The sequence below is a fragment of the Nuphar pumila genome, chromosome 10 (assembly GCF_984573655.1).
Source record: "Nuphar pumila chromosome 10, dmNupPumi1.hap1.1, whole genome shotgun sequence".
NCBI classification, from domain to species: domain Eukaryota; kingdom Viridiplantae; phylum Streptophyta; class Magnoliopsida; order Nymphaeales; family Nymphaeaceae; genus Nuphar; species Nuphar pumila.
The window spans coordinates 36,942,781-36,969,719 of NC_143258.1; the positions used below are offsets into that span (position 1 = coordinate 36,942,781).

At 38.9% G+C, this 26,939-nt stretch overlaps 1 protein-coding gene across 1 annotated transcript in view; it reads right to left on the bottom strand.

Annotated features, from left to right (window-relative positions):
• CRSH (Ca2+-activated RelA/spot-like protein) overlaps window positions 1–26,939 on the bottom strand; it is a 56,649-nt gene that overhangs the window by 10,345 nt on the left and 19,365 nt on the right. Inside the window, exon 2 of the mRNA XM_090018933.1 lies at window positions 24,459–25,391. Coding sequence (XP_089875059.1) covers window positions 24,459–25,391 — 933 coding nt within the window. The remainder of the gene's footprint in view (window positions 1–24,458; window positions 25,392–26,939) is intronic.

Consider the following 26,939-nt stretch of genomic DNA (forward strand, 5'->3'; position numbering starts at 1 on the left):
GTAAAGAGGACAAGGATCGCGAAACCGCGTCCTTGAAGGTAAAGACATACGTATATATATTATACGTATACATATATCATCCTCTTTTAGTTATCTTCCTTATTTTAGCATTTATCAGTTCATTGTCCTTTCACGCAAGAATCCCCTACCTTAAGGGGTTGCGGGTCCTCGTACGCATGCAGCGTAGGCAAGCAAGAGCTCGAGCCACAGAGGGCGAGCTGGATCCACCGTTCAACCTGGAGATCTCAGAACATTAGCATATGCCGAATATAAACAAGAAGCAACAAGGCAACCAGGCCTCTTGCCTGCAGGAGGCAGAGGCAGGAGCTCTGCATCCTGCAGACAAGGGTGCCAGAGGCAGGGGCCTCAGCCCTGCTTGGCAACAACAGCAGAGGCAGGGAGCAGGAGCTCCCTGTCTGCTAGCACAAGGAAAAGCAGGGGAGGGAGCAGAAGCTCCCTGCCACACCTGCCACAACAAGGCAGGGGGGAAGCACCCCCTGTCAGAACACGAGACAGGGGCGCAGCCCCCTGCCGGCAACAAGAACAAGGCAAGGGGGCAGAGCCCCTTGCCAGAGAACACGGAGATGCAGAGGGCAAGCCCCTGCTCGAAAACCAGAAAGCAGGGGAGGCTTCGCCCCCTGCTGGCACAACGCAGGAGGCAGGGGAGGCCCCGCCCCCTGCCGGCATAATGCAAGAGGCAGGGGGGGGGGGACAGAACCCCCTGCCGAGGAGCAGCAGAAGAGCAGGGGGGCTCCACCCCCTGCCGAGGAGCAGCAGAAGAGCAGGGGGGCTCCACCCCCTGCAGGGGAAACAACTAGAAGGCAGGGGGCCCGCCCCCCTGCCGGCAACAAAAGACAGGGGGCAAAGCCCCCTGCCGAGAGGCACCAAAAGAGCAGAGGGACTCAGTCCCCCTACCGACCCACTGCAAAAAGGCAGGGAGGTAACCCCCTGCCGACAAGAGGCGACAGGGGGCTCAGCCCCCCTGTTGACCAAGAGCAAAAGGCAAGGGGGGGGTAACCCCCTGCCAAAAAAGGAAGCGACAGGGGGCTCAGCCCCCCTGTCGTCCAACAGCAAAAAGAAAAGGGTTGCAGGAGGCGGAACCCCCTGCCAAGAAGAGCCAACGACAGAGGCTCAGCCCCCTGTCGACCAAGAACAAAGGGAGGCAGTGGGGGGTTTAGCCCCCCCTGCCAACAAGTGGTGATGACAGGGGGCTCAGCCCCCCTGTCGATCCACCCTGCACATAGACGAAAAGAAGCAACGAAGAGGGGAGGGTTTTATACCTCAGAAGACCGTAGCAACGGGACCGCCTGAGGGGAGTCGTGACTGTCGGGGCTGGAAGGTCGACAGCACAGGCTCCAAGGAGAACGAGGAAGGCGGTGGCGATGAACGGTGGCGGCTGCAGCACCCCGAACGGAAGCAGAGGCTGACGGCACGCTCGGGGTCCCTGGCGCAGCCTCTGACGAAGGGGGAGTAGAGAGGGGCGGCCGATGGCAAGGAACCCTCGCTCGAAGGGTGAGAGGCGAAGAGGAGACAGCAAGGGGAAAAGGGGTGGTCGGCAAGGCTCGAAGGTCGCCGGCGATTCGTCGGTGCTCGAGGTCGCTGTGGATGCAAGCGGCGAAAAGCTCTGACGACGGGGGCTCCCGCGCAGTCGACTGGGTCACGGGTGGCCACCGAGGAAACCAAGGTCGCAGGCGGCGGCGGCGAGGACCGGGAGTCGTCGACGCCCAGGGATCGTCGATCGTCAGGGAGGCCGGCCGGACGGAATCACTCGCCGGCGTCTCCGATCGTCGGCGGCAGCGTGAGGGGCGGGAGATCGGAGCAGAGGAGAGAGAGAAGGGGCGAGGGTTTTACCCCTCGCCCGAGACACCTGCGTCTTTTTAAAAGACGCAGGTTCTCGAGAGTTCGAGAACCCGGGTCCGGGTTGATCTCGGGTCCGGCCCGGATCCGGCCCCGACACAGGGGTCAGACCCTGACTCGTGTCCGACACGTACCGGGCACGTGTCTGACACGAGTCGGACGCGATTTTTTTTTTTTCACGGGCTTTACACTTCTCCTTCTCAATACCAATTTTATGCGAGAGAAGAGAGCTGAACACATAAAAAAATATTGAGGGAGGGAACAGTGTGTGAAAGGCTATAGTTCACTCCCAACGTCATCTTCAACTTCTTCTTCTTCCTCTTTTGCTCCGTGAATCAACCAGCAAGGTATGGGATTTTCTCTTCCTTAAACCAGGGGATTAGCATGGGTCAAACCACGCATAGGTTTAAGATAGCTTGAATAAGAAATCCAAACTGGTATTGACAGGGTTTGGTTTCAGCAGGCTGAGGAAATCACAGCCTGTATGGGTTCGGATTTCATAATGGTTTTTGAGCCATTAAAACTGTGTTAGAAATAAATTTTTCTGGCTCACATGCATGCTGTTAGTTTTAGTGTGATGTTATTTTATAATTTCCGTAGATTTCTGTCAGTTTTGCTTATAATTTAGTCACGTTGTTCAGTTCTGGTTTGAATGGGTACCTTTGTCTGTAACGCCAGTCAACAAGAACAAATGCATATATATATATATATATATATATATATATATATATATATATATATATATATTTTTTTTTTTTTTTTGCTTTGTTCATGACTGATTTCTGTTGAGTTTTTAAGTTAAAACTAAAGAAACTGTCAAAGAATCATATTCGTGTTGGGATTCATGGATTGAGACCCATTAGAATGCAATGTGTGGGCTGTTGCAAATTCGGGTTTTATTTAGGATCAGATTCAGATGTTCTGAACCCTATCTATACAGTTTTTTTTATGTATTCAGAAACTCTATTTAACATGTGTCATGTTGAAAAATACATTCATATGCACAGTCTGGTCACATTCAGGTTTAGTTTCTTGTTGAAATCTGTTTTCTTTTTTATCAATTTAATCCTTAAAAGATGATTAATCATTATGCAGATTTTTACCATGCTTTGAGGCGGCGATTTAGTCAGCTTCTTTTGTTTTTTCTTTTTTTGTGAGGCTAAGATCTAGTCAGCTTCTTTTTTTTTCTTTTTTTGTGTTCTGTTATGCCCAATGCATGGGTGTTGGATGTATGGTAAGAATCGGGCATGCTGTTTTTGTTAACTGGCGGTTTTAAGAAAAAAACATTAGAATGTGTCAGTCTCAAGCAGTTCCGATGCAGATCTGAACCTAAAACAGGTTCAGATCGTTCTCAGACTGAAGGTGTATGTTATGTTGTTGGTTCTTTGTTGTTTATACTATGTTGTTAGATCTTTATTGTGTATGTTATACTGTGTATTTTAAACTGTCAGTTCTTTGTTGTGCATGTTTTAAATCCATTTGGTTTTAAGTTCTTGATTTTCTTAATCATCTAATATGAAAGGGCTCAATATATATATATATATATATATATATATATATATATATATATATATATATATATATATATATGATCTAAAGTATGTGTTTAGAATAAGATCAATGCAAACTCAAAAGTAAAGGAATATGTTTGTCCATAGAAACACACACAAACCATATTCCTCTTCTTCTTTAGATATTCCTTTTGTAATGAAACTAGAAAAAGAGTACAAGTGGGTGCCTCTTATGGTCATACAAGAACACTACATAATCAAGAACAATGGGTCAATAAAAAACACAATCACACAAGCCACTTGGGGCTAAATATAATATTGCGTATTTTCACACTTAGTTATTTTGAGATTTTTCGAAAATTTGGCTAAGTATAGAGGAAAAATTGGTAGATTCTCGATTTTAGGCCGATGCTTTTGAGTCTAGGCTTGGCCCAGGTCTCATCGATAAGGCCTAAATGAGCACACTTAAAATATGAGAAAAAGTTTTATTTTCAACCTTTTAATTCAAGCAAAAATCGGGTTATTTTTTAACAAATTTCAGAGGCGAAATTCAAATTATATATCGTTAGATGCGTCTCGAAGGTCTGAGGGTAATAATATTTTACTTTTCGGAATTCGGACTACGGTTGGCTCGAAAATCATAATTTTTCAAAAAAAGACTGCCTCGACGTGCCTGGTGTAATGCCCCAAAATTTTAACTTGTGATTCGAAACCATTGATGAAAAACTCTTCAAAGATTAGGATTTTTATTTTTAAAATCGACAGCAAAAGCAATTTAGAAAGAAACATAAGTTGATAAATTTTGGTCACATTAGCTTTAAAATCATCATCATCCATAAAACAGTTCTTAAAAGGAAGTGAGGAACAAAACAATAGATAATTAATAGAAATTGCAGTTAATTACAAAAATAAGCATGCTTCCCACAATCCAAAAATCTAAAGAAAACCCAAAACACAGAGCCAAGATGCCAACAGAAAGAAAAAAATCTCGAGCCAAGTTGCATCGCGTCATCGGTCGTTTATAAAGTCCTACTCGTCACCTGCCCATGAAATGAATCAGTTTCATAACAAACTGATAGGTGCACGAATAGACAACAACAACTACGCCTCCATCCCAAAACAATTGGGGTCAGCGATATGAACCAACAAAGAGTTTGATCGAGATTTCGGGCGATATGAACCAAAACAATTGGGGTCGGCGAAATGAATCAGTTATCATTTTTCAGGTAATGAATACAGTATATGAGCGGTTGCGGGCTGAGGTTTCGATCGAGATTTTGGATTTACTGTTCCAGGGATGGTTCGAGAAACTCTGATGTTAATTTTCATTGATATTGAAATAAAATAAATGATTTTGGTTTGCTCCCCACTGTAATGTTCCGGAATGCTTAACCTTATAGTATGACTTGTTTCCGCTATTTCAAAAAGAAAAAAAATCCTCAAAATTTGGGTTAAGATTTCGGGGCGTTACAGTACATGACTCTTACATAACTGACAATTGGAACAAAGAGGTTCTTCTGACATTTTATTCAAACTAGACTCTGGAATAAGCTCATTTGACATAAGATTTTCAAATAACGAACGACCACAATGACCCAATCGACGATGCCAAACTTCTGGCTTATTACATTTAGACAGACTAAAACAATCTTGAGACAACTTTGATTGAATAATTGACGAGATTGGTGAAGCAACACGAACTGAAGAGGGAGACTCCTTGAGGACATAAAAAAAAAAATTTAATTGTATCGGACCCGGGCCCGTCATCGGTAGGGTTTTAATAACCCGACTAAGGAAGAGGATTTTAAATCCTCTTCCCGAGTGCCGCACCCCCCACCTTCGTTTTCGGGAGGATTAGGGAAACCCATCGGGGTTTCCCCATTCATCGCCCCCCCTGTGCCCTTTAAGAGCAGCGTAGGAGGGCGAGGGGAGGCATGCCTCCCTCTCGACGCCCTTCGCTCCCATCACGCCGACCTCCTCCTTCCCTGCGTACGCCACCAACGTTGATCGCCGTTGTCGCTGTGACGCCGCCGACGCCGATCGACAACGCCGGCCACCGCCGTCGATCTCCTTCCAGGTACGCCCTCTTCACCTCCCTTTTCACTGCCCTCTTCACCTCCTAATTTTCCCCCTTCTTAAGGGTCTGCCGGGAGGTCGACAAGCGGCGCACGGCCCCTGTCGCGCCCTCCCTCTCCCTCTGTGAACATCGGAGGGTCGACAGGGAGCCCTCAGGCCCCTATCATCTTTCCCCCCTCCCTCTTGGGGCTGTCAAAGAGCCGACAGGGGTCCAGTCACCCCTGCGGCACCCTCTTTTTCCCCTTTTTGGTGTCGTCGTGACTCTGTCAAGCAGGGGCTGAGACCCCTGCCATTCGTCGATTCTTCAGGCAAGGGGCCGAGGCCCCTGCCATCCCTTATTTCGTTAGGCAGAGGCCTGTTAAAATGTACTCATCAATTATTGTAATTAGATATATTTTATATATATAAAAAATAATACATATACATATATGGTATATATGTATATGTATCTTCCTATTTATATATATAAAATATACATATTTCTATATTAGTCGTAGGGGTAGTTTAGTCATTTTACGCATATTCCATTTTGGAATATGATTGTATTTTCTCTTTTATTTTTATTTTTCATTTTGTTTTTTCTAAATTTATTTTTTGGTGGTTTGCGCCACATTGGAGGGATCCCCAAAGAGTCGTTGGGGGCTCCCAACGACTCCTTTGGGAGCCCTCAATGTGGCTCCTCAAAGGCTTATAAATAGGGGCTTTCCCCCATGTATTTGTGACTTCTTGGAGGAGCTTTTGCTCCATTGTAATGGGTGTTACACCCTTCTTCTCTTCAATAATATTAACTTATGCCTTATAGGCATTTTTGCCCCTTTTGTGGGTTTATGTGTTAGCACATTATGTGCTTGTGTTTTCCCCTTTAGTGGGTATATCCGTAGTTTATGTGCATGTGTATTGGTTCATTATTGAACCTAATGTATTCAAAGTTGTTTCTTTACATGGTATCAGAGCAAGGTTGGGATCGAGTTGCTCTTTGTTGCATTGGGAAGTGTGCTATTCAAGAAATTTTAAAGAAGAATGGTGAAGTTCTCGTTTCTCTCTTTTGCTTCTTAAAATTATTTGGTATGCATTATATTTCTTTAAGTATTGTGCATTATGAAGAATTAGATATGTTTTTGCATATGTGTTTCTCTCTTTTGCTTCTTAAAATTATTTGGTATGCATTATATTTCTTTAAGTATTGTGCATTATAAAGAATTAGATATGTTTTTGCATATGTGTTCTTCTTGTCATTATGAGTTTGGATTCCTAACATTCCATTGAACTTTTTATATTATTCTTTTTCGTATGTCTTTTCTTGAAAAATAGGTTTTTTTTAAAGAAAGTTATGTTAAAAGTAAAATGTTTGTGAGATATGTAGCATTGCTCACATACTCTCATCATAATTATTTCATATTAAAGGTATGTGTTTACCCTCTAAAATGTCCTATACGAGTCTTTTCATAATATCATGTGTCTTTGAAAAATGATGTTTTATTTTCCTACCTAATGAGTTCTTTTTCATACGAGCAATGTTTGATTAAGAAGGCATTTTATAATACCGGTTGAATTAAGTTTTAAAAATGATCTCATAAAATATGGTTATTCTCTTTACATTCTTCAATTCAATTTCAAGAATATGCTTTATTATAAAATTTATGGTCTTCATTAATGTTGCATACTTATTACATTAGGAGTTGGTTATAATCTATTAAGTTATATAATATTATGAATTTTTGTTTATAGATTTATGCCATAACGCAATCCTATTATTCTTTTTGGGATTTTCTCCACTTTAATAAAGTTTTCCCTCTTCCTTTCATATGTACCCTCATTTGGGGATTTGTTTTTTTTGTGTTGGATCTCTCTTTGAGAGGCCTTTTGATCCTTGTGAATCTTCTTATGAGTATATACTCTGAGAAGATTTCATGATTGCTATAAGCTTCTTTTTAAATAACAATATTGGTTTTTATGAGACTTCTTAAATATTACCATCTTTATGAAAGCTTGAGAGACTCAAGCATTTGCTCTTTTTATGAAATACATGCACTAGTGCATGTTTGCTACTTTTTATGCTTTTTGCGTATTTTGTTGAAGTGTTGTGAGAGTATCTTTGTGCACTTCTTTTATAAAGTATTTATGCTTGTATGCGTATTGTCTCTTCATAGACATTTTCACATGGTACTCTCTTTTCAATAAAGAGATGTTTATATTGGCTTCTTTAGGGCTTGTTTTTTGTCCCTTAATGGACTTGTGAGATTGTTTCTTTTATCACTATAAGTGCTTCCGCAATACCTTATTACATGTTGTCCTAAATTTGCTAATTTAAGATTATTGTTATTCTACATCTTGGTATGCATATAATTGCAATTTATAAAGGCTTGATTTGATTCTTGGATTATTCCAAATCCGTTCACACATAACATTGCTATATATTTCATGTTGTGTTTATTAAGTCTTTTTTATAATGATCATGATTGAACATAATTTCGTGTTTATGCAAAATTATTGTTATAAGGCATATTGTTGTGATTAATTATATTGGACCTTTGAATCGGCCCTCTTTGTAAAATCACATATTTTGAAAATGATTTCCCTAAGAGTTCATTGCCTTTTTATGGCATTTATCTTCTATCCATCACAAGTTATATGATGCATCAATCCTTTTTTATGGCCTTATTGTTATATTAGAGATGATTGTTGAGGTGAGTTATGGGCACCTTGTGTTATGTCATTTTAGATTGTCCACTTGCCATATTATAGATGGTTGTTGAGGTGAGTTATGGGCACATTGGGACTCTAGAATGATTTGTTATATGATCTCTAATTATAAGTGTGTCACTCGAATATATCGTGTTTGGAACCTTAAATGTTTTAAGGTACATTAAATTCAAGGGTTTGGGGACTATTGCTCAACCTTTTGTTGCTTATGAATCTTATGAGTGCATTTGCACATTTGTGAGTTTGTGTTTTGTGCTTTTTGTGCACAAGTGTTTCAAGTGTTCTTGTTGTGCGTATGTGCACGTATCTATTTTCAAAATATTGTCCAAGGTTTTATTTATATGTTTGTCATTACAAGTTTTATTGCTTCAAAAGTCTTTTCCTCTTATACCTCTTATTTAAGTGTCATCATATGTAGACAAGAATTTTATTACACCTTTGTGTGTTGGTAGCCCTTTGTTGGCTTTGTTCTCTTGGTCTAGTAGTTGAACACACTTATCTTGAGTGTTATTATAGGTAGACAAGGCACGTTGATTCACACCATGGTGTGTGATTTTAGTCCATGTTGGCATTTGTGTCCTTGTTCTAGTCGTTGAGATGTATGCTCATGGTTGGCTTCTTTCACTCATTTCAAGTGTCATTTTATGTAGACAAGAGATGTATTGTATTTTAGCCCATGGTTGGCTTGATACTCTTGTTCTAGTAGCTGAACATACTTGATCTTGAGTGTATTTTTACGTAGACAAAAGATGTTTTTGGTCCATGTTGTCGTGTATTCTCTTGTTCTTGTCGTTGATGCACTCATATCAAGTATTATTACATGTACACAAGAGGTTCTTTTACACACCTTTGTGTGTGTCTTTGGCCTTTAAAGGCATTATATTTATGTTCTTGATCTAGTAGCTTATACACTTGATTTATGGGTTTTGGAGGACTAATGAGGTAGTTGCTTGTAGTGAATGAACTATTGTTGAAATTTGCAAAATTTCATTCATAACTTGTGGTTTAAGATATTCTAGTGAATCATATCATTGATATGCATATTTGGAAACCAATTTAATATTTTGGCATTTAATCTACATATTAAGTGCTTATGGTTTTGACCACCTTTGTATTTAATATACAAAATGAATTTTTATAATTGCAATCATTTGAGTGAGATGTTCTTAAATGTGTAAGGTTCCCTACTAAAATAGAGAAATGTGTAGATTATACATTGCAAAATGCATATGGTTCCCTCAAAATGATTGAATTAACTCATACCTCTTTATAAGCTTCTTATGAAGCCTTTTATGAGTGAAATATATTTTTCCACCTCTCTTGTGTGTTTGACCACTTTTGTGGTCTATTTTGCACATTAGTGGTCTCTTGTATATGTGAGTGCTTCTGTGCTTACTCTTGAAGATTTTGTCTCTCTTGTTTGGCACTTCATTATGAGCTTCTTATGGGGTCCCATGGCGGACCATTGCTTTATTCCCCATTGTGGGGTTGTGTTTTGACCAATTTTAGAGTTGTGAAAGCATTATGCATTCTTGTAATTTGTTTTCTCTATCTCTTTAACATGATATATGTTTTTGAAATATTGGTTTTCTAAATTTTCTTTTCATGCTAAAGTAATTATTCTATCATGTGCTTCAAATTACTATGCATAAGTTATATTTTTGCACCATTGTTTTGTGGGTGAGTCATCCGATATGGTTTTGATTAATTCATCTTGTTAGGAATGCTCCATTTGAATAAAGTGCAAAGATATTTTTTACTTGTTTTTTTGTTGTTATTCTATAGGATCTTGGAGATGGGATAAAAAGAAGCACCCTGGATGGATCGGGAAATGTGTTCATCATTAGAAGACAATTGGAGGAAGGCATTTGCAAATTTCAATGGCATCCTCACCGAAGCCTCTTGGAGTCTTGCGCCTTTTTTCAATCTTTTTGTTTCTCCATGCAAAGTTTGAGGGGGTGTTAAAATGTACTCATCAATTATTTTAATTAGATATATTTTATATATATAAAAGATGATACATATACATATATGGTATATATGTATATGTATCTTCCTATTTATATATATAAAATATATATTTTCCTATATTAGCCGTAGGGGTAGTTTAGTCATTTTACGCATATTCCATTTTGGAATATGATTATATTTATTGAGACTAAGAGGCTTTTAGTAAATAAGTTTTTCTAAACTAGAGGTTATTTGAATCTTAATATTTAACAAAGGACCTCGGTGTAATTTTGTTCCTTGGACTATCTCTATTTAATATAGAGATTAACCCTAATCCATATAGTAGTTTTTCTTTTCTCTAAGCATCTCTCTCTCTCTCTCTCTCTCTCTCTCTCTCTCTCTCTCTACTCCGATTTCTGTATTTATTTTCAGAACATCAACATGGTATCAGAGCAGTTGATCTTGGGAGCGTGATCAATCTTCTTCCAAGTTCTGGATGTCGTGATCTATATGGGAGCAGCGATCGTGATCTCTATGCATCTGTGTGCGCATGTTATCGTGGGTCGTGAATCTAGGTGTTGAGCTCTCCTTAAAATCCATTTGGGTGTTTGATTTCAGATGTGATTCCCTGCTATATCGTGAAATAATGTTTTTTCGTAACATGTTGTCGTTGCTAGTGAATCTAAGTGCCGAGTTCCTCTTAGATTTTATTTGGTGAATCTGAGTGCCGAGTTCCTCTCAGATTTTATTTGGTTGTTCATTTCTCAGAACATAAATATCAGCAGTCGTGATTCCTGCTGTGTCGTGGGATTTTTTTTCTTTCTGTTCGTGGAAACAGCAGGCTGTATTCGTGGAACCGCGTTGTTTGATTTCAGACGTGATCAAAACTGAATGTTAATATCAGTTTTCTGTTCGTGGACTGTGTTATGGATAATTTTTTTTTCAGTCGTAGCATGAGTGCTGTGAAAACAGAATGTTAACAGCAATTTCTGTTCGTGGAAGCAGCAGGCTGTGTCGTGAAATATTTCTTTTCAGTTGTAGCAGGAGTGCTGTGAAAAACAAATTGTTAACAGCAGAAAACCGCAGGCGTGATTCTTGCTGTGTGGAAACATAGGTTGCTGTGTTGTGAAATTTCGTTGGTACTGCAGCTAGTCGTAGTATTGGCTTGTGGAAAGTTTTGTTTCAATTAGTTCTGCTGTTGTGTGGAAACATTCATTTCAATTAGTACTACTGTCAAAACCGTGGTTGACAGCTTGTGTAGTCGTGGACTTGCCTGATGTGGGGTTATAACACACGCTATATCGTGTTGGATGTGTGATCTTGATTTGCAACCTATTGCCATCCGTGGTTGAGGTGGAAGGTTTTGGTCAAGTTTCTTTAAAACTATTTTTGAAGTTTGGATCTGAATAGTCGAAGGTCGTGTTTCTCAGATTTCATTGGTGAAGTCAAAACTTGATATAGTCGGGTTCGTAGTTGATTGTGGGTGTGTGTGTGGTTGCTCCTGCATTTTGTGAATCAAGTCAATTAGTTTATATTATGGCTCAAGTGGTTAAATCAGATGCAGATTCCTTCAATGATTATGTTACTCTTAGCAGGGTTGAATATGACGAGCTCCTTGCTTTACGATCATCCAGTTCAAAGTCTTTTGTTGCGGAGGTTGTGTGCTCGGCAGGTGATGGCCTATCTGGTCAAGGTGATAGGTGGATCATTGATTCTGGAGCCTCTGGTCACTTGTGCGGAAATTCGAGTAATTTTTTGAGTTTAAAACCTGTGACTGGTCAAAAAGGGGTACGTCTTGCTTATGGTAGCTCTTCCCCAATTGTAGGGCAGGGAAACATGTCTATTACCCCTACCCTTCAATTGTCGCATGTTCTTCATGCTCCTTCGTTTCCACAGAATTTATTATCCGTCAGTCGAATGACAAAAGATTTGAATTGTAGAGTGATTTTTGATCCTATGGGGTGCACCTTTCAGGACTTGCTGACGGAGAGAAAGATTCGTGGCGGCTATGAGGAAGGTGGTCTGTATTACCTACACCAACCAGAAGTTTTGGCATATTCTGCTGTTACATCATCCTCAAGTCCTCTATTGTGGCATCATCATTTGGGTCACCTTCCAGTGACGAAACTTCGTCGTGTCATCCCTCATATACCTCCCTCAGTTTCTTTTCAGTGTGAAACATGTCAATTGGGAAAACATTGTCGAAGCCCTTTCCCCTCTAGTCAGAGTCTGTCAAGTCAAGGATTGTTTGATCTTCTTCATGTCGATGTGTGGGGTCCGTGTAGGATTCCGAATAGGTCTCAGTGTCGTTATTATCTAGTTATTGTTGATGACTTCTCAAGGTTATCGTGGGTGTTCCTGTTAAAAGATCGGTCTCAAGGTCCTGTCATTCTTAAATCTTTAATTGCATTGATAAAAACTCAATTTGATGTTTGTGTTAAAATTGTTCACACTGATAATGCTCTTGAGTTCAAATCCAAAGACTTACTTCAATTTTATTCTGTTAATAGGATTCAACCTCAATTTACATGCCCCCATACCTCCCAGCAAAATGGGGTGGTTGAAAGGAAACATAGACAAATCCTTAATGTTGCTCGGTGCCTTATGATTCAATCCAATATGCCTGCTTCATACTGGGGCGATGCGGTTTTGACAGTCGGTTTTCTTATAAATCGCATACCGTCAAGCTCTGTAGAAGACCAGATCCCTATTCAAATTCTCCATCCAAAGGCTTCTCTCTTCCCTATCCCCCCTAAAGTTTTTGGATGTGTGTGTTTTGTGCATAAGCTGGGTCCGGATCGAGATAAACTTGTTGCGCAGTCTATTAAATGTGTTTTCCTTGGGTATCCTAAGAACCAAAAAGGATATCGTTGCTACGACCCTATATCTCATAAAGAGTATGTTAGTGCGGACGTTACCTTCTTTGAGTCTATTCCTTATTTTTCAAGTACTACTCCAAGACTACAGGAGAGCCTTGGTGATATCCTTCATCTGCCGATTCCTCCCTTTCCGTTAGAGTCGCTTCCTCCTCAGTCTTTGTTTCCAACGTCGAGTGTGTCTCGCTTCCGAAACCCTCCCATAGTATACACTCACAGGTTACCTCCTACCTCCATGTCGCCATCACCTCCTTCTCCTCAGGTAAGTATTTCTGAGCAAATTGTTGTCCCTACATCTGATATCTTCCCATTGCTCTGCGCAAGGGAAAGAGACAGTGCACTCTTTATCCCATCTCGCAATTTGTATCAGAAGCTAATCTTGGGGCATCTATGAAGAATTTTATTTTTGCTCTGTTTGCCTCCTCTGTTTCGCTTCATCACAGTCAAGCTCTAGTCGACTCCAACTGGATGCAGGTTATGCGTGATGAGATGGATGGCCTATGGTCTCGAGGCACTTGAGACTTGGTTGATCCTCCCACAGATGTAGATATTGTAGGCTGCAAATGGGTATATAGCATTAAAACTCGGATGGGTCGATTGAACGGTACAAAGCCCGGTTGGTTGCAAAAGGCTACACTCAGACTTATGGTGTTGACTTTTTTGAAACTTTCTCTCCAGTTGCTCGTCTTGGCACTATTCGTCTCGTTCTTTCTCTTGATGTGCACCATGGATGGCCCCTGTTTCAGTTGAATGTCAAGAATGCCTTTTTGTATGGGGATTTGCATGAAACTGTCTACATGCAACAACCCCCAGGCTTCGAGGTTCAGGGGGAGTGTTAGAAGGTATGCAAGTTGAAGAAGGCTATTTATGGCCTGAAGCAGAGTCCGCGGGCATGGTTTCACAAATTATTTGAGGTAATGTCGAGCTTTGGATTTGTCAGGTCAGCTTCAGATCACTTCTTGTTTATCAAGAAAATCAGTGTTGGAATTGTTGTTATGGTGGTATATGTCGATGACATCATATTAACAGGGAGCAGTGCCCAAGATATTTCTGCAACAAAAGATCATCTTCAGAAGCACTTTGTTACTAAAGATCTTGGTCACTTTCGATATTTTCTGGGTATCGAGGTTGCAAGAAACAGAGAGCGCTTAGTGTTGTCTGAAAGAAAGTATGTGTTGGACTTATTAAAAGAGACTAGAATGCTATGAGCCAAGCCAGCTAATATTCCAATGGATCCCAAAACTCGCATGTTGGATGAGAAGTCTGACTATGTGAATAGTGCCAGCTTTAGATCCTTGGTGGGTAAGTTGTTATATGTGACTGTTACTAAACCTGACATTTCATTAGCTATGAGTAAAATAAGTCAGTTCATGGACAAACCTACAAAAGTTCACTGGGATGCAGCTATGATGGTTATTCGGTACTTAAAGGCATCTCCTGGTAAAGGTTTGTTGTTTAAACGAAATCCATCTTTGGACATTGTTGCTTACACGGACGCAGATTATGCAGGATCTGTTGAAGATAGGAAGTCAACATCTGGATTTTGTGTGTTTGTGGGAGGAAATCTTGTTACCTGGAGGAGTAAGAAACAAACCGTTGTAGCCAGGTCGAGTGTTGAATCTGAATACCGAGCAATGGCCCAGGCTGCAGCTGAGATTATGTGGGTAAAATCAGTCTTGACCAAGCTTCAGGAGAAAGTATCCCTACCTATGTTGATGATGTGTGACAATAGGGCTGCTACATATATTGCCAACAACCCAGTGTTTCATGAAAGGACTAAACATATTGAAGTTGACTGTCACTATGTTCGCGACTTGGTTCAGGCTGGGTATATATGCACCGATCATGTATCTTCTGAAGATCAAGTAGCTGATGTTTTTACCAAAGCCCTGGCGAGACCAAATTTCTCAAAATGTTGTGACAAGCTGAGCATGATTGATATCTATGCTCCAGCTTGAGGGGGAGTGTTGAGACTAAGAGGCTTTTAGTAAATAAGTTTTTCTAAACTAGAGGTTATTTGAATCTTAATATTTAACGAGGGACCTGGGTGTAATTTTGTTCCTTGGACTATCTCTATTTAATATAGAGATTAGCCCTAATCCATATAGTAGTTTTTCTTTTCTTTAAGCAGTCGTCTCTCTCTCTCTCTCTCTCTCTCTCTCTCTCTCTCTACTCCGATTTCTGTATTTATTTTCAGAACATCAACAGTATTTTCTCTTTTATTTTTATTTTTATTTTTCATTTTGTTTTTTCTAAATTTATTTTTTTGCGGTTTGCGCCACATTGGAGGGCTCCCCAAAGAGTCGTTGGAGGCTCCCAACGACTCCTTTGGAAGCCCCCAATGTGGCTCCTCAAAGGCTTATAAATAGGGGCTTTCCCCCATGTATTTGTGACTTCTTGGAAGAGCTTTTGCTCCATTGTAATGGGTGTTACACCCTTCTTCTCTTCAATAATATTAACTTATGCCTTATAGGCATTTTTGCCCCTTTTGTGGGTTTATGTGTTAGCACATTATGTGCTTGTGTTTTCCCCTTTAGTGGGTATATTCGCACTTCATGTGCATGTGTATTAGTTCATTATTGAACCTAATGTATTCAAAGTCGTTTCTTTACAGGGCCGAGACCCCTGCCGTTTCTTGTTCGCCATGCAAGGGGCCAAAGCCCTTGTCGTTCTCTATTCTGCCTGGCAGGAGCCGAAGCCCCTGCTTTTTATTAATTTGTTTGGCAGGGGCCGAGACCCCTGCCATTCAATGTTGGCAAGCAAGGGGCCGAGGCCCTGCCACTTGTCGCCTTCGTGAGGCAGGGGTTGAGGCCCCTGTCGGCTGTTTTGTCAGGTAGGGGCCGAGGCCCCTACCATCCAATGTTTGTCAGGCAGGGGCCATACGTTGCTTTGTCTGGCAGGGGCCGAGGCCCCTGCCATTCACTATTTCGTCAGGCAGGGGCCGAGGCCCCTGCCATTTGTTGTTCAGTCAGGAAGGGTCGAAATCCTTGGTCGCCTAATCCTACCCCTGCCCCCGTCGCACCATTAAATTATATTATCATAATTGAATACTCACACTTTTGCAGACTTCGTATCGAACCCCGCTCTCGCTCCGCGGCCTGAGCCTCATGTCATCTACACCCGTAGACGCACGCAGCTGCACGACATCCCGAGGTAGGGGAAAGTCGCACGAGGATTTTGGATGAATGAAATAACATATAAGACTTCTGAGGTAGAATAGTTATTTTACATACCTACTTATCTGAAGAAGTATTTAACTTATGATTGTCTTGTCAGTGTTTTTATCGTTCTTATCCTTTTGAAGTTGCATGCTTAATGTAAACTCTATGGGTAGACTCATTCTAGCGAGAATCAAATAGTTTAATTGGCATACATGCTTACCTGTAGGATTACTTAACTTGTGATTGTCTGTTTTGCGTTTCCTCATGCTTATTCTTTTGAAATTGCATACTTAATGTAAACTTTGCGAATAGACTCATTTCTGGAAAGAAACCCACTGCAATTGCTATTGTAACCGAACCTTAAGACAGGTACGGTATAAATTTTACAAGAGGTCATGGAGTACCTTGAAGTGGGAAATCAACACTTTATTGATATAGATGAGATAATGTCAGCCTTCAAAGGCCAATTGCTCAAAGAGCAATACATGTCATCTATGAACCAAAAGAATCATAAAACATTATATGTTGCCCTCTCATCGTAGTCGTACCTCTAGGTAGGTACGATCGTACTTTTGGACAAGTACGTCCCATGTGTGTTACGATGGTTTGATGATGAGGTTGTAGCAACCTCGATGCGTGCATTTAGCACAATGCGGAGATCACATAAATGGTGACAACTCGCCTTCACAGGCAAGATGCTCGAGTGGGTCTAATAGACCAGAGCATGTAGAATGGGGCGGCGGTTAAGAAACTCCCGTCGTACCCATTCGACCTTCACGGTTCATCAAAGGAGAGGATGGATGGTACAAAAACTCCGATGGACAGGTTGTTAACAACCACCCCACGGGCAAAAGACTCGGCTTCCCCAGTCATCGGAGTTAGGGGAATTGGGATTACCATAAATTATCATATGTGATAACTCCCAAGTACTTCTGCAGAAGTTGGATACATCCATAGGCCACGAATGCCTTTGGGGATTTACTCTCTTGGTCACTGATCGTCCACTTAGGAGCGGACTCAGTCAGCCATCCGGGTTAATAAAAACACCTGACATAATATACCCCTGGATCGGTTTCGGTTGTTTCTACGTTTCGCGTCTGTGCGTACCCACAGGCCAGTTAATATCATAACATAAAGAATATCTTTTTGAATAGTTGTAGGTGATTGAGACTTACACTGCTTGAAATGCTTCAAACAATAGCTCTTTGCACATGTTACACTTGTTAGAATAGATTACAATTGTATTGGTTGTTTTAATATAATAACTGTTTATCTCATGAATGTCCTGCTTTATTTTTATTCTACTTATCTATTCGTGCACCTACTGGTTTGTTATGAAACTGACCCATTTCATGGGCAGGTGAGGAGTAGGACTTCACAAGCGGCCGATGGCGTGGTGCAATATGGCTCAAGATTTCTCTTATTTCTGCTGACGTCTTGGCTATGAGTTTTAGAGTTTTTCTTTAGATTATGAAACTTTGGGAAATTACTCATTTTGTAATAAACTACAGATTTTATTAATAATCTATTGCATTATTTCCGCAATTCCTTTTTAGTAGTTGTTCATGTGAATGGTGGTTTTTCAGCTAACGTACCCAGGATTGTTGACTTATGCTCCTTTCTAAATGTCTTCCGTTGTCATTTTTAAAAGTAAAAACTTTAAATCTTTGAAAGATTTTTCGATAATGTTTTCGAAATCACAAGTTGAAATTTTGGGGCGTTACACATATTCCTTTGTCACTCTCCTTCAACGAGCGTCTCCTTCGTAAGAAGATCCTTAACATATACAGAATGAGTAAATTCAACAGAAGAGTTAGTATCGTCAACAAGTTTAGACACAAAAACAATATTCTTAACTATGCTCGGGGAATGGTAAACATTAGACAAAGTTAGGGAAGAATTAGAAAGAGGAAGGTTAACGATTCCAACATGTGATATAGGGTGAAGAGTACCATCGCCAATCTTAATGCTGAATTTTCCAAAATAAGGAATCGGTTTTGAGATCTTACCAATATCACCTGTAACATGTGTTGCCGCTCTAGAGTCAATATACCATGTTCCTTGCTCATTGTATTTGAAACTCAACCCTGAAAGTGCAGAAATCAAGAGATTCTTCACGTTATCCTTATACTCATCTTTAGGTCCCCCCATTTCTTTTCCTTTGTTGGGAAGTGTTGCGCCATTCATCAGTTTGCCTTAATGTGTCCTCTCTTATTACATAAATAGTATGTTTGTACATTTCGGGAGTTTTGATTGTTGGGAAATGAGTTGAACTGATTATTTGGAGTAGGTAACAATTCACGTCCTCCAAAATTAGCTTTTCCTTGTCCACGTCCTCCACGAAAAGAGTTGTGCCCCCTTTTTTATATCATTCCTTTGATCATTACCTCGTGAATGTTGTAATTTGAAAAGGTCCCCCCTTTAATGGTGACTTCATACTGTAGCAGCTTTGCACGAAGATCTTCAAGGTTTGGTAGTGATGGCAGACATAGCAATGATGTAACCAACATGTGATAATCGGTCCCAAGACCATTCAGCGTTTGTTGAACCTTTTCTCTATCAGGGATCTCACAACTCACCATAGCTAACTGATCTGTGATGGTCTTGACTCGATTCATATAGTCTGTCACAGTCAGACTTTCCTTCTTTAACAGCTGAAACTCTCTTTTCAAATGAAGAATTCTGGCCTCTGAAATCTGTGAATATGTCTTAACTAACTTCTGCCACAACTCCATAGCAGAGCAGTCATCTGGAACACTCACCAATACCTCTTGAGAGAGAGTAGAGGTAATGTATGCTACGACTGCTTGGTTTCTCTTCCTCCATGATGTGAAATCTGGATTGCGAATTACTGTGTTAGAGACATCTCCTTTGTCACCTTGTTGTTTTTGCGTGACGAACTCTGGTGGTGCGCGGATTGTCCCATCAAGGTGCCCAGAGAGATCCAGACTCTTGATAAATGGCAGGATCTGTCTTTTTCAGGTCAAGTAATTTGAAGTGTTGAGCTTTTCAGAAATGAGTTGTCCGAGAAAACTAGACGGCAAAGATGGAGAATCCATAATGATGAAAGAAGAAGGAAGGACAATGGGTGATGGTGATGCTGAAAAGTTGTGAATAGATGTGTGAAAACTATCTAAAATTGTAGGAAACGTGTTTGTTGTTCTCTATTCCTTTATTTTTTTTAGGTAACGACAAGCACAGTAAACAGACTGATATAAATAAGATTTGCTATAATCTGATCTGACGCAAAGGCAAGATTAAAATCAGTAAATCAAACAATTCAGATTTAACACAGAATTCCAGATTTGATGCAATTTGGGGTGAATCTGAAATAGCTCAGATCTGTCGCAGTTTAGAGCAAGTATTGAAAATCGACAAACTTATCAAGGTAGGACTCCTTTAAGGAATCAAGAAACAGAAACAAAGAGAGAAGAAGTGGCAGATCTGACGACAACCAAGGGAGAAGAGGCGGCAAATCTAACGACAACGAAATTTGGGGTTGTCGATCAGACCTAGGGTTGAAGAACTCGATATTAGGTCTGAAAACAATCAGGTCTGACGACACAGATAACAAATGATAAGGAATAGAGAGGAAGAGAAGAAGGGATGAATCACCTAACCTGTTTACGACAGAAAATTTGAATCTCGCAGGGCACTCTCGCTGGAACTCGTCCTGCACACTTGTATGGGAGTCATAGGCGAACCTGCTCTGATACCATGAAAGTTTTATCCCAAGGGTTGCGTTCACGCAGTGCCACAAGAGAGAGAGAGGTTTTGGAGATGTCTGCAGCAAAGATGGGCTCTCTTCATTCTCATCGTGAGAACGTGCCCTAATCCATCCTTTTAATTACTTTGTTAGTTTGGGTCCAACATAAATAGATATTGGGTCTGCTCCAGACCCAAACACCTGACCCAACAATATAGTACAGAGATACAAGCATAATACAAAATTACAATAGTAAAGTGACATAAATACCCCTGGATGACTATCATCCTTAATAGTAGCTCTTTGTTCTTTTTCAGAAGTTAGGGATGCATCATGTTTTAGTTTTGGGTCTTTGGGAGGTTCTCTCGGTCACTGGCCGCTCCATTAGGATTTACAGTTTTAGTTAGAATATTCGAGTTAATAAAACACCAATGAATAATAAACCAATGAATGTTCTCTTCTGAAATAGTTGCATTGGCCAGTGTTTACCCACGAGATAATTAAAGATAAACATTTGAATTAGATCCTCTTAAGTATCGCATCTCAGTAGGTAATGTCAGATTTACAATTATACACATAAACAATTACTTTTGACATGTGGGCATTTAATTTTAGCATGCAATGAAATATGTGGTTACGAGAGATTTACATTTTGCTAATGTTTTTACCTGTTAGTTACTTTTATAACTGTGGCTATCGTGGTGTAGATTTTATACTTGTTCTTGTATATGCTGGAAAACACACACGGCACCAATATTACATATTTGACACATGATATACCTGCAAGAAAAATTACACTATTTCCTACTTAGATAGTTGTAGTCTAATTTTAATTATCTTTATTGTTTTTCAGGTAAAGAGTAGAGTATTATGAGTGACTCCGGGATGGGGTGTTGATCGAGATGCTTGATTTATTGTGTTCCTGAGACAATCTCATATTAAATTTCAATTTATTATTATTCCTGTTACTTAGAAACTCTGATGTCATTATTTATTTAGAATAAAATAAATATTGTTGCTTGAACACTCCTGTAATGCACCTGAATGCTTAACCCAATGAAATGGTTGTTTTCGCTGTTATCTATAAAAAAAAATCATCTAAAAATTTTGGGTTAAAATTTTGGGGCGTTATAATAATAAACCCCAGAATATTCTCTTTTGATACGGTTGCCTTGGCCTGCAAGTACCTGTAGGATAATTAAATAAAAACTTAAATTAAGTATTTTATGTTCTTTGACATGTAAAAGTTATGAGATATTGTGCTTAAAGTTATTATTTAGTTATACTTATTCACGTGTCAGAAATGAGTTATGCTATTAAATGATCATGTGATATCCATTTAATTATTCCATGTTATGTCATGATTGTAATTTTTTAGATTTTTGAGACATCTAGAAATTTGATTAGTCAATTTCATTTCTGTTATTGTATTATCCGAACTTGTGGATTTTTATTAAATTTCATTATAATGGAGTAGATGGTTTTGCTTTGGTTACCCCAGTGTTGTGAAAAGCGTTGAGCCGTAGCGAGGCGCTCAACCAAAAACCGAGGCGAGGCGTAAGCCTTGAGGCGTAAAGAGTAAGCCTCAAAAATTTTTTTTGAAAACTTTTAAAAAATTATAAAAAAATATCTAAAAATACAAATAAATAAAGAAATGCGTTATTGATGAAATTGACAACCAATAAGAAATAGAAAATGTCAAATAAGTACTAAAAAATATAAGATTAACATATAAAAGTAACTAAAACCTGATTACATAACTAAAAAATATGTGAGATTAGCCTACAAAAGTTAAAATATATGGGATTAACCTATAAAAGTTAAAATATATGAGATTATTCTAAAAAATATGAGATTAACATATAAAAGTAACTAAAAAATTGATTACATAACTGGAAAATATATGAGATTAACTAAAAGAAATTAAAATATATGAGATTATTCTAAAAATATGAGATTAACGTATAAAACCAAACATCAAACCATGACAGTATATCATACACCTAACATCAAACCATGGCAGTAGAAGTAAATTTAGCCACAAACAACTTAGTTATTGTATTGTGGAATAATTAAAGATTGATAAAATTGATTAAATACTTAGTATCAAGAGCATTTACATTATTATGCCATAAAATAAGTTTGTTTGCATGTGCACACAGTGTTCTGGCCAATGAATGGAAACTCTAAATAAAGTAAAGTAAAAGGGTAAAGAAGACATGAGAGGGATCCCCAACATGAAAAGAGATCTGATATTTTTTTATGGCATAAGAAGCGAACCAATACAATTAGCCAGAATCCTATATATTCCCAAACCTATACCATGTGCTTGAAGTTAGACTATTGGATTTGATTCCTGAATTAGTTATACTTGTCAAATTATGTGTTGAAAACTACGTTTCTATAAGCTAAGTAACCAGTGAAACTATGGTTCTCTTTACTGATCCAACTGTGATTTGCATCTTTTTATGAGACAGCGTGCAAAATACAACACTCCCAGTGTGGATGCTATTGAGAAAGCAAGAACAGTTCAACTGTTACAGTTGTATAAACTGCAGTGAAACAACCGTGACACTTTCATTAACGTGACACCCTTTTCTAAGATCTAGTTATTTAACTAATCCTAGGGATGATGTTTCTATATATATACCTATATATCCATTATTTTTGTAGAATAAGATTTAAGTCTGAGCAGCAAATTGGCCTATTGTTGGCCCATCTTTAAATTCTTGTATAATAGTCTACTGCACTTCTAATCTTACTAAAAGTGAATCTAACTTATTGCTTATGACTTGAATAGTAAATTCCAGGACAAACTAATTAAAGTTGAACGATTAAACTTATACAAAGATTCTCACAAAGCACATATGAACAGACACACCACAGGGAGCACTTTGGAGTGGAGATAATAATAGATCGATAAGAGAATCCTGGTATTAATTCTGTGTAAAAAGGTGAATGTGGATATGATGAACATATAAGTGATCACTTTATTGAAGGGAAAAAGTGGGCATGAAAATCAATTATATAATTTCCTTCTTCGATAGGCATGTATCTATGGATTATATATAGAGAGATTCAGATGGCATATGCTAGCTGTTGGAGAGTATAATTTGCTAATGACATAGGATAAAGTTAATTACCCACTTAGTTCTTAATTTCATAAGGGGGTTTACTGTTTTCATACAACTTGCAAAAGATTGGTGTTTGAGTTGGACTCCCACTGCATAAAAGTTAGAAAAAGTTGGAGAGAAAATTCAATAGGACAAAACCAGTGTTATTAAAAGCCTCACCTTGAGGCGCGTACGCCTCACCTTGAGGCGCGCCTCGCTCTGAGGCGTACGCCTCAAGGCGTATGAGGCGTGCGCCTCAGGGCTTTTGCGCCTTATGCCTGCGCCTCAAGGCACAAAGCCCCTCGCCTTGAGGCGAGGCGCGCTTTTTGCGCCTTGAGGCGCGTTTTTAATAACACTGGGTTACCCTATGACGTGCCCGAGATGCTTAACCTAGAATAAACTTAATACTTTTGTTGTTATATATATATATATATATATATATATATATATATATATATATATATATATATATTCTCAAAATTCGGGTTAAATTTCGGGTCGTTACAGTTGTGACACAGTTGTTGTTATTGATATACAAAGAAAGCGGTATAAGTGGATGTTGATTTTTCTAGTGTCCCGACATTAGATGTTGATGGTGTTGATTTCTGATATCGATCGAGGAACAAGTGTGGAACCTAGTAATAAAATATAAATTGTGTATTAAGCTACAACTGAGAATCTAACTTAGACTTCGGGAATTGTTGGGTCTATTTTGAGTATCCGCGGGTTTAATGAAAAGTAAAACTAAACTTGTGTGCATTTATTAGGGACATGCATGCAAAAAAAAACTTTGTTAATAACTTAATAATTTATTCATGCATGTGCATTAAATAATGCATTTTTACTGTTCTGCATTAGTTTATGCATTCTTGTTTTGTCTCCTCTGAGAATATGTTATTGCATGATACTTACTTTTAGATGCTTGAATGGTAAATGAATTATTAGATTGATATTCTTATATTCCTCTGAATATTTTGCATGAATTTGATTTATGCTCGTTTCTTATCTATTTGGATTTGTAGAGGAATTCGTACAAAGAATCTTTGATTCTTACCAAGTATTTCAAATGTTTTCCTTAGGACCTAGAGCTCAGTAATAGGAGTGACTGCCACAGGAACCTGCAAGATCGCGTGACTGGTTTTGATATTTTCTTAACATTGTGGCTCTGAATTATATTCTTTATTTTAAATTTTGTTCTATGACATTTATTTATTGATTAATAAAGTTGGTAAAGTTGGTTATTTGTTGGTTGATTCAATGTAAAGATCACTTGTGGTTTGGAAGTGGTTAAGTCTCTGACGCCCCAGATCCTTGGGTTTTGGTTTTCACAATTGTTTTTAAAAAAAAAAATCACTTTTTGTGTGGATGAGTTGGGGTCGTTACACCAAGGATATCATTAGCAAACAAGAGTCAATTGCATGATTTAGATGATACTACTTTTAAGCTATCCACAAAACCAAGAAAGAAGAAAGTGAGCACTAGTTAGTTGAAAAAGAGAAAATTACCTCTTCAGGATTTGTCAGACCACCCTTGTATAAAGGATGTGATGCAGATCCATCAACAGCTATGGCATCCATTTCTGTGGTTCGGATCTGTATTTCCATCAAAGGTTTATGATGGCCATCATCACTAACATCAGCAGCCATATGTAAACTTTGATAACCATTTGATTTGGGCCGTGCAATGTAGTCTTTCATCCTATGAGGGATTTCTTTCCACAAACCCTGGATAACCTCACGTGCCCTATAACAAGCTATTTTACCTCTCTCAAGTGCATCTCCATCAGACCTAGGTCTTAAAACAACACGCAATCCCAACAAATCATTCACTTCCTCTGGCCTACGACCATCCTTCAAAAGCTTTTTCATTGTGCTAAAACGACTCTTAAATCTACCATGAATTGATATATCATCCACCAAGCTTTTTAATACAGGATCACCTTGTAAGGATTGAAGCAGCTGTTCCCTGTATACATCAATTAGTGGTATTTTTCCTGTTTCATGGCTCCTCAACCACCTGTCGAGGTAAGTATAAGAACGAGGAAATAAGTAACAGAAAGAAAGGTCCTCTAGTTCCAGGGATAATGCACCAATGCCTATAGCATGAGCCAAAGGAGAATATATCTTTATAATCTGAAGAGAGAATATTTGCTGGCGATATCTTGGGAGATAATCCAAATGTCTCATCATGTCAAGCCTAAAAGCAAGTTCCAGGATCACTGCTCTGATATCATAGTAGGTTAAAAAAAACTTCATTAATGCAGTTGCATTATTATCATCAATGTTCTCTATCCTGGATGGAGTATCTTTTACTCTCAAGCATTCATGCAACAGATGAGCAACACTGGTCCCGATTTGATTCTTCACATCTTCCATGGTTATTACACCTGCTTCTAGAAGCTCTCGCAATATGCTAGCCGAAATAACTTCTGCATCCATCTGCAAGATTCCTCAGGTAGACACTTAGGATTTCCAAGGAACAAAAAGCAACAAATTTATCAGAGCAATAAACAGCCATAAGCTGAGGCGATACAGTATCCACAAGGAAAATGCGAAAATGCACAAACTTTTCACATTGGTTCTAAAGCACTAGAAAAATGAATACATCAAGGAGATTATACATTGGCAAACAAAAAAACACGAGACACCAAAATAGAAGATAAGCATCTTAGACATTTCAAACTCCACTAGTAAAAGTTCTTTTTTTATCAACTTTCAATTCTTTGTGGTCAATAAGTGCAACAAGGGGAGAAAGGCACGATACCATGAGCATATATCATGATCTTATGTGATCCTTATTGATATATCCATCTTCTAACAGCAAGTCATTTCACTTTTTTTGTTGGTATTGTTAATTTTTAGCCCCAGGATGCATGTTTTGGAAGAGAAGGAGAAAAGGAGAGGAAGAAAAGTTGCTGCTGCGAAGGGGACATCCTTTAATGAGAAGAGACATCCCATCTTCTATATTTATATTAGGGTAAGAAAGAAGATAATTACAATATTGTCATTCTTACAAATTATAAACTACATGCATACATTTCTTATAACTTGAAGGACTCAAATAACTCATAAGAGGCATCTACTATGCTTAACATGCCCCCTCACAACTATGCAAAGATATAACCATGGGTAGTTTTCCTTTAAGAAACCAATGACAATTAACAGATAATAGTATTGTGAACAAGTCAGTTATTTGGTTCTGTCCAAAAACAAATAAAGGCTGCACCTTTTCGTCCTCAACTTTCTTGCAAACAAAGTGTTGATCGAGCTCTACATGCTTCATTTTAACAGATTGAGAGAGATTTTTTGCTATGGCTATGGCACTGCATGCAATGAAGTCTCAAATACGAGCACAAGCACAAAGCCACTAGGGCAATACACAAGCCACTAACGAGCAATCACAAGGCCACAAAGGGCAAACCTCACAAATAACACTCAAAGGAGCACAATAATAAAAAATAGTATCCTTATTTACTTAAAGAATGCTTTAGAAAAGGATACCATCACAATGGGTGAGATCCCATTTAAATAGGGGAACCAAGAGCTACATGAGCTAGTCCCAACAGCTAGAAATAATTATAAAAAAAGAAAATAAAACAAAAAATAAAAATACTAAACTGCCCTTGATGGACATGACCTATTATAATATTATAAAAAAACCAAAATGCCCCTAGAGGGCATGACCTATTACAAACAAAGAAAAATATGTATATATATATACATATATTTTTATTTAACAACCCCCCTCAAACTTACGGTGAGATAACTGAAAGTTTGTTAAGATGGAAAGAAAAATGAGGCATCAACAAAGCCTTGGTGAAGAAGTCAACAATCTGGTATTCAAATGTAACATAAGGGAGTTCAATAGTGCCCTAAGAAACTCCACCTGAACATAGTGGAAATTCATTTTTATGGAAAGTGTCATTGCTAGCAATGTAGATAACACTATTATTGTTGCAACACAATGATAGTTTTCATTTCTCTTGA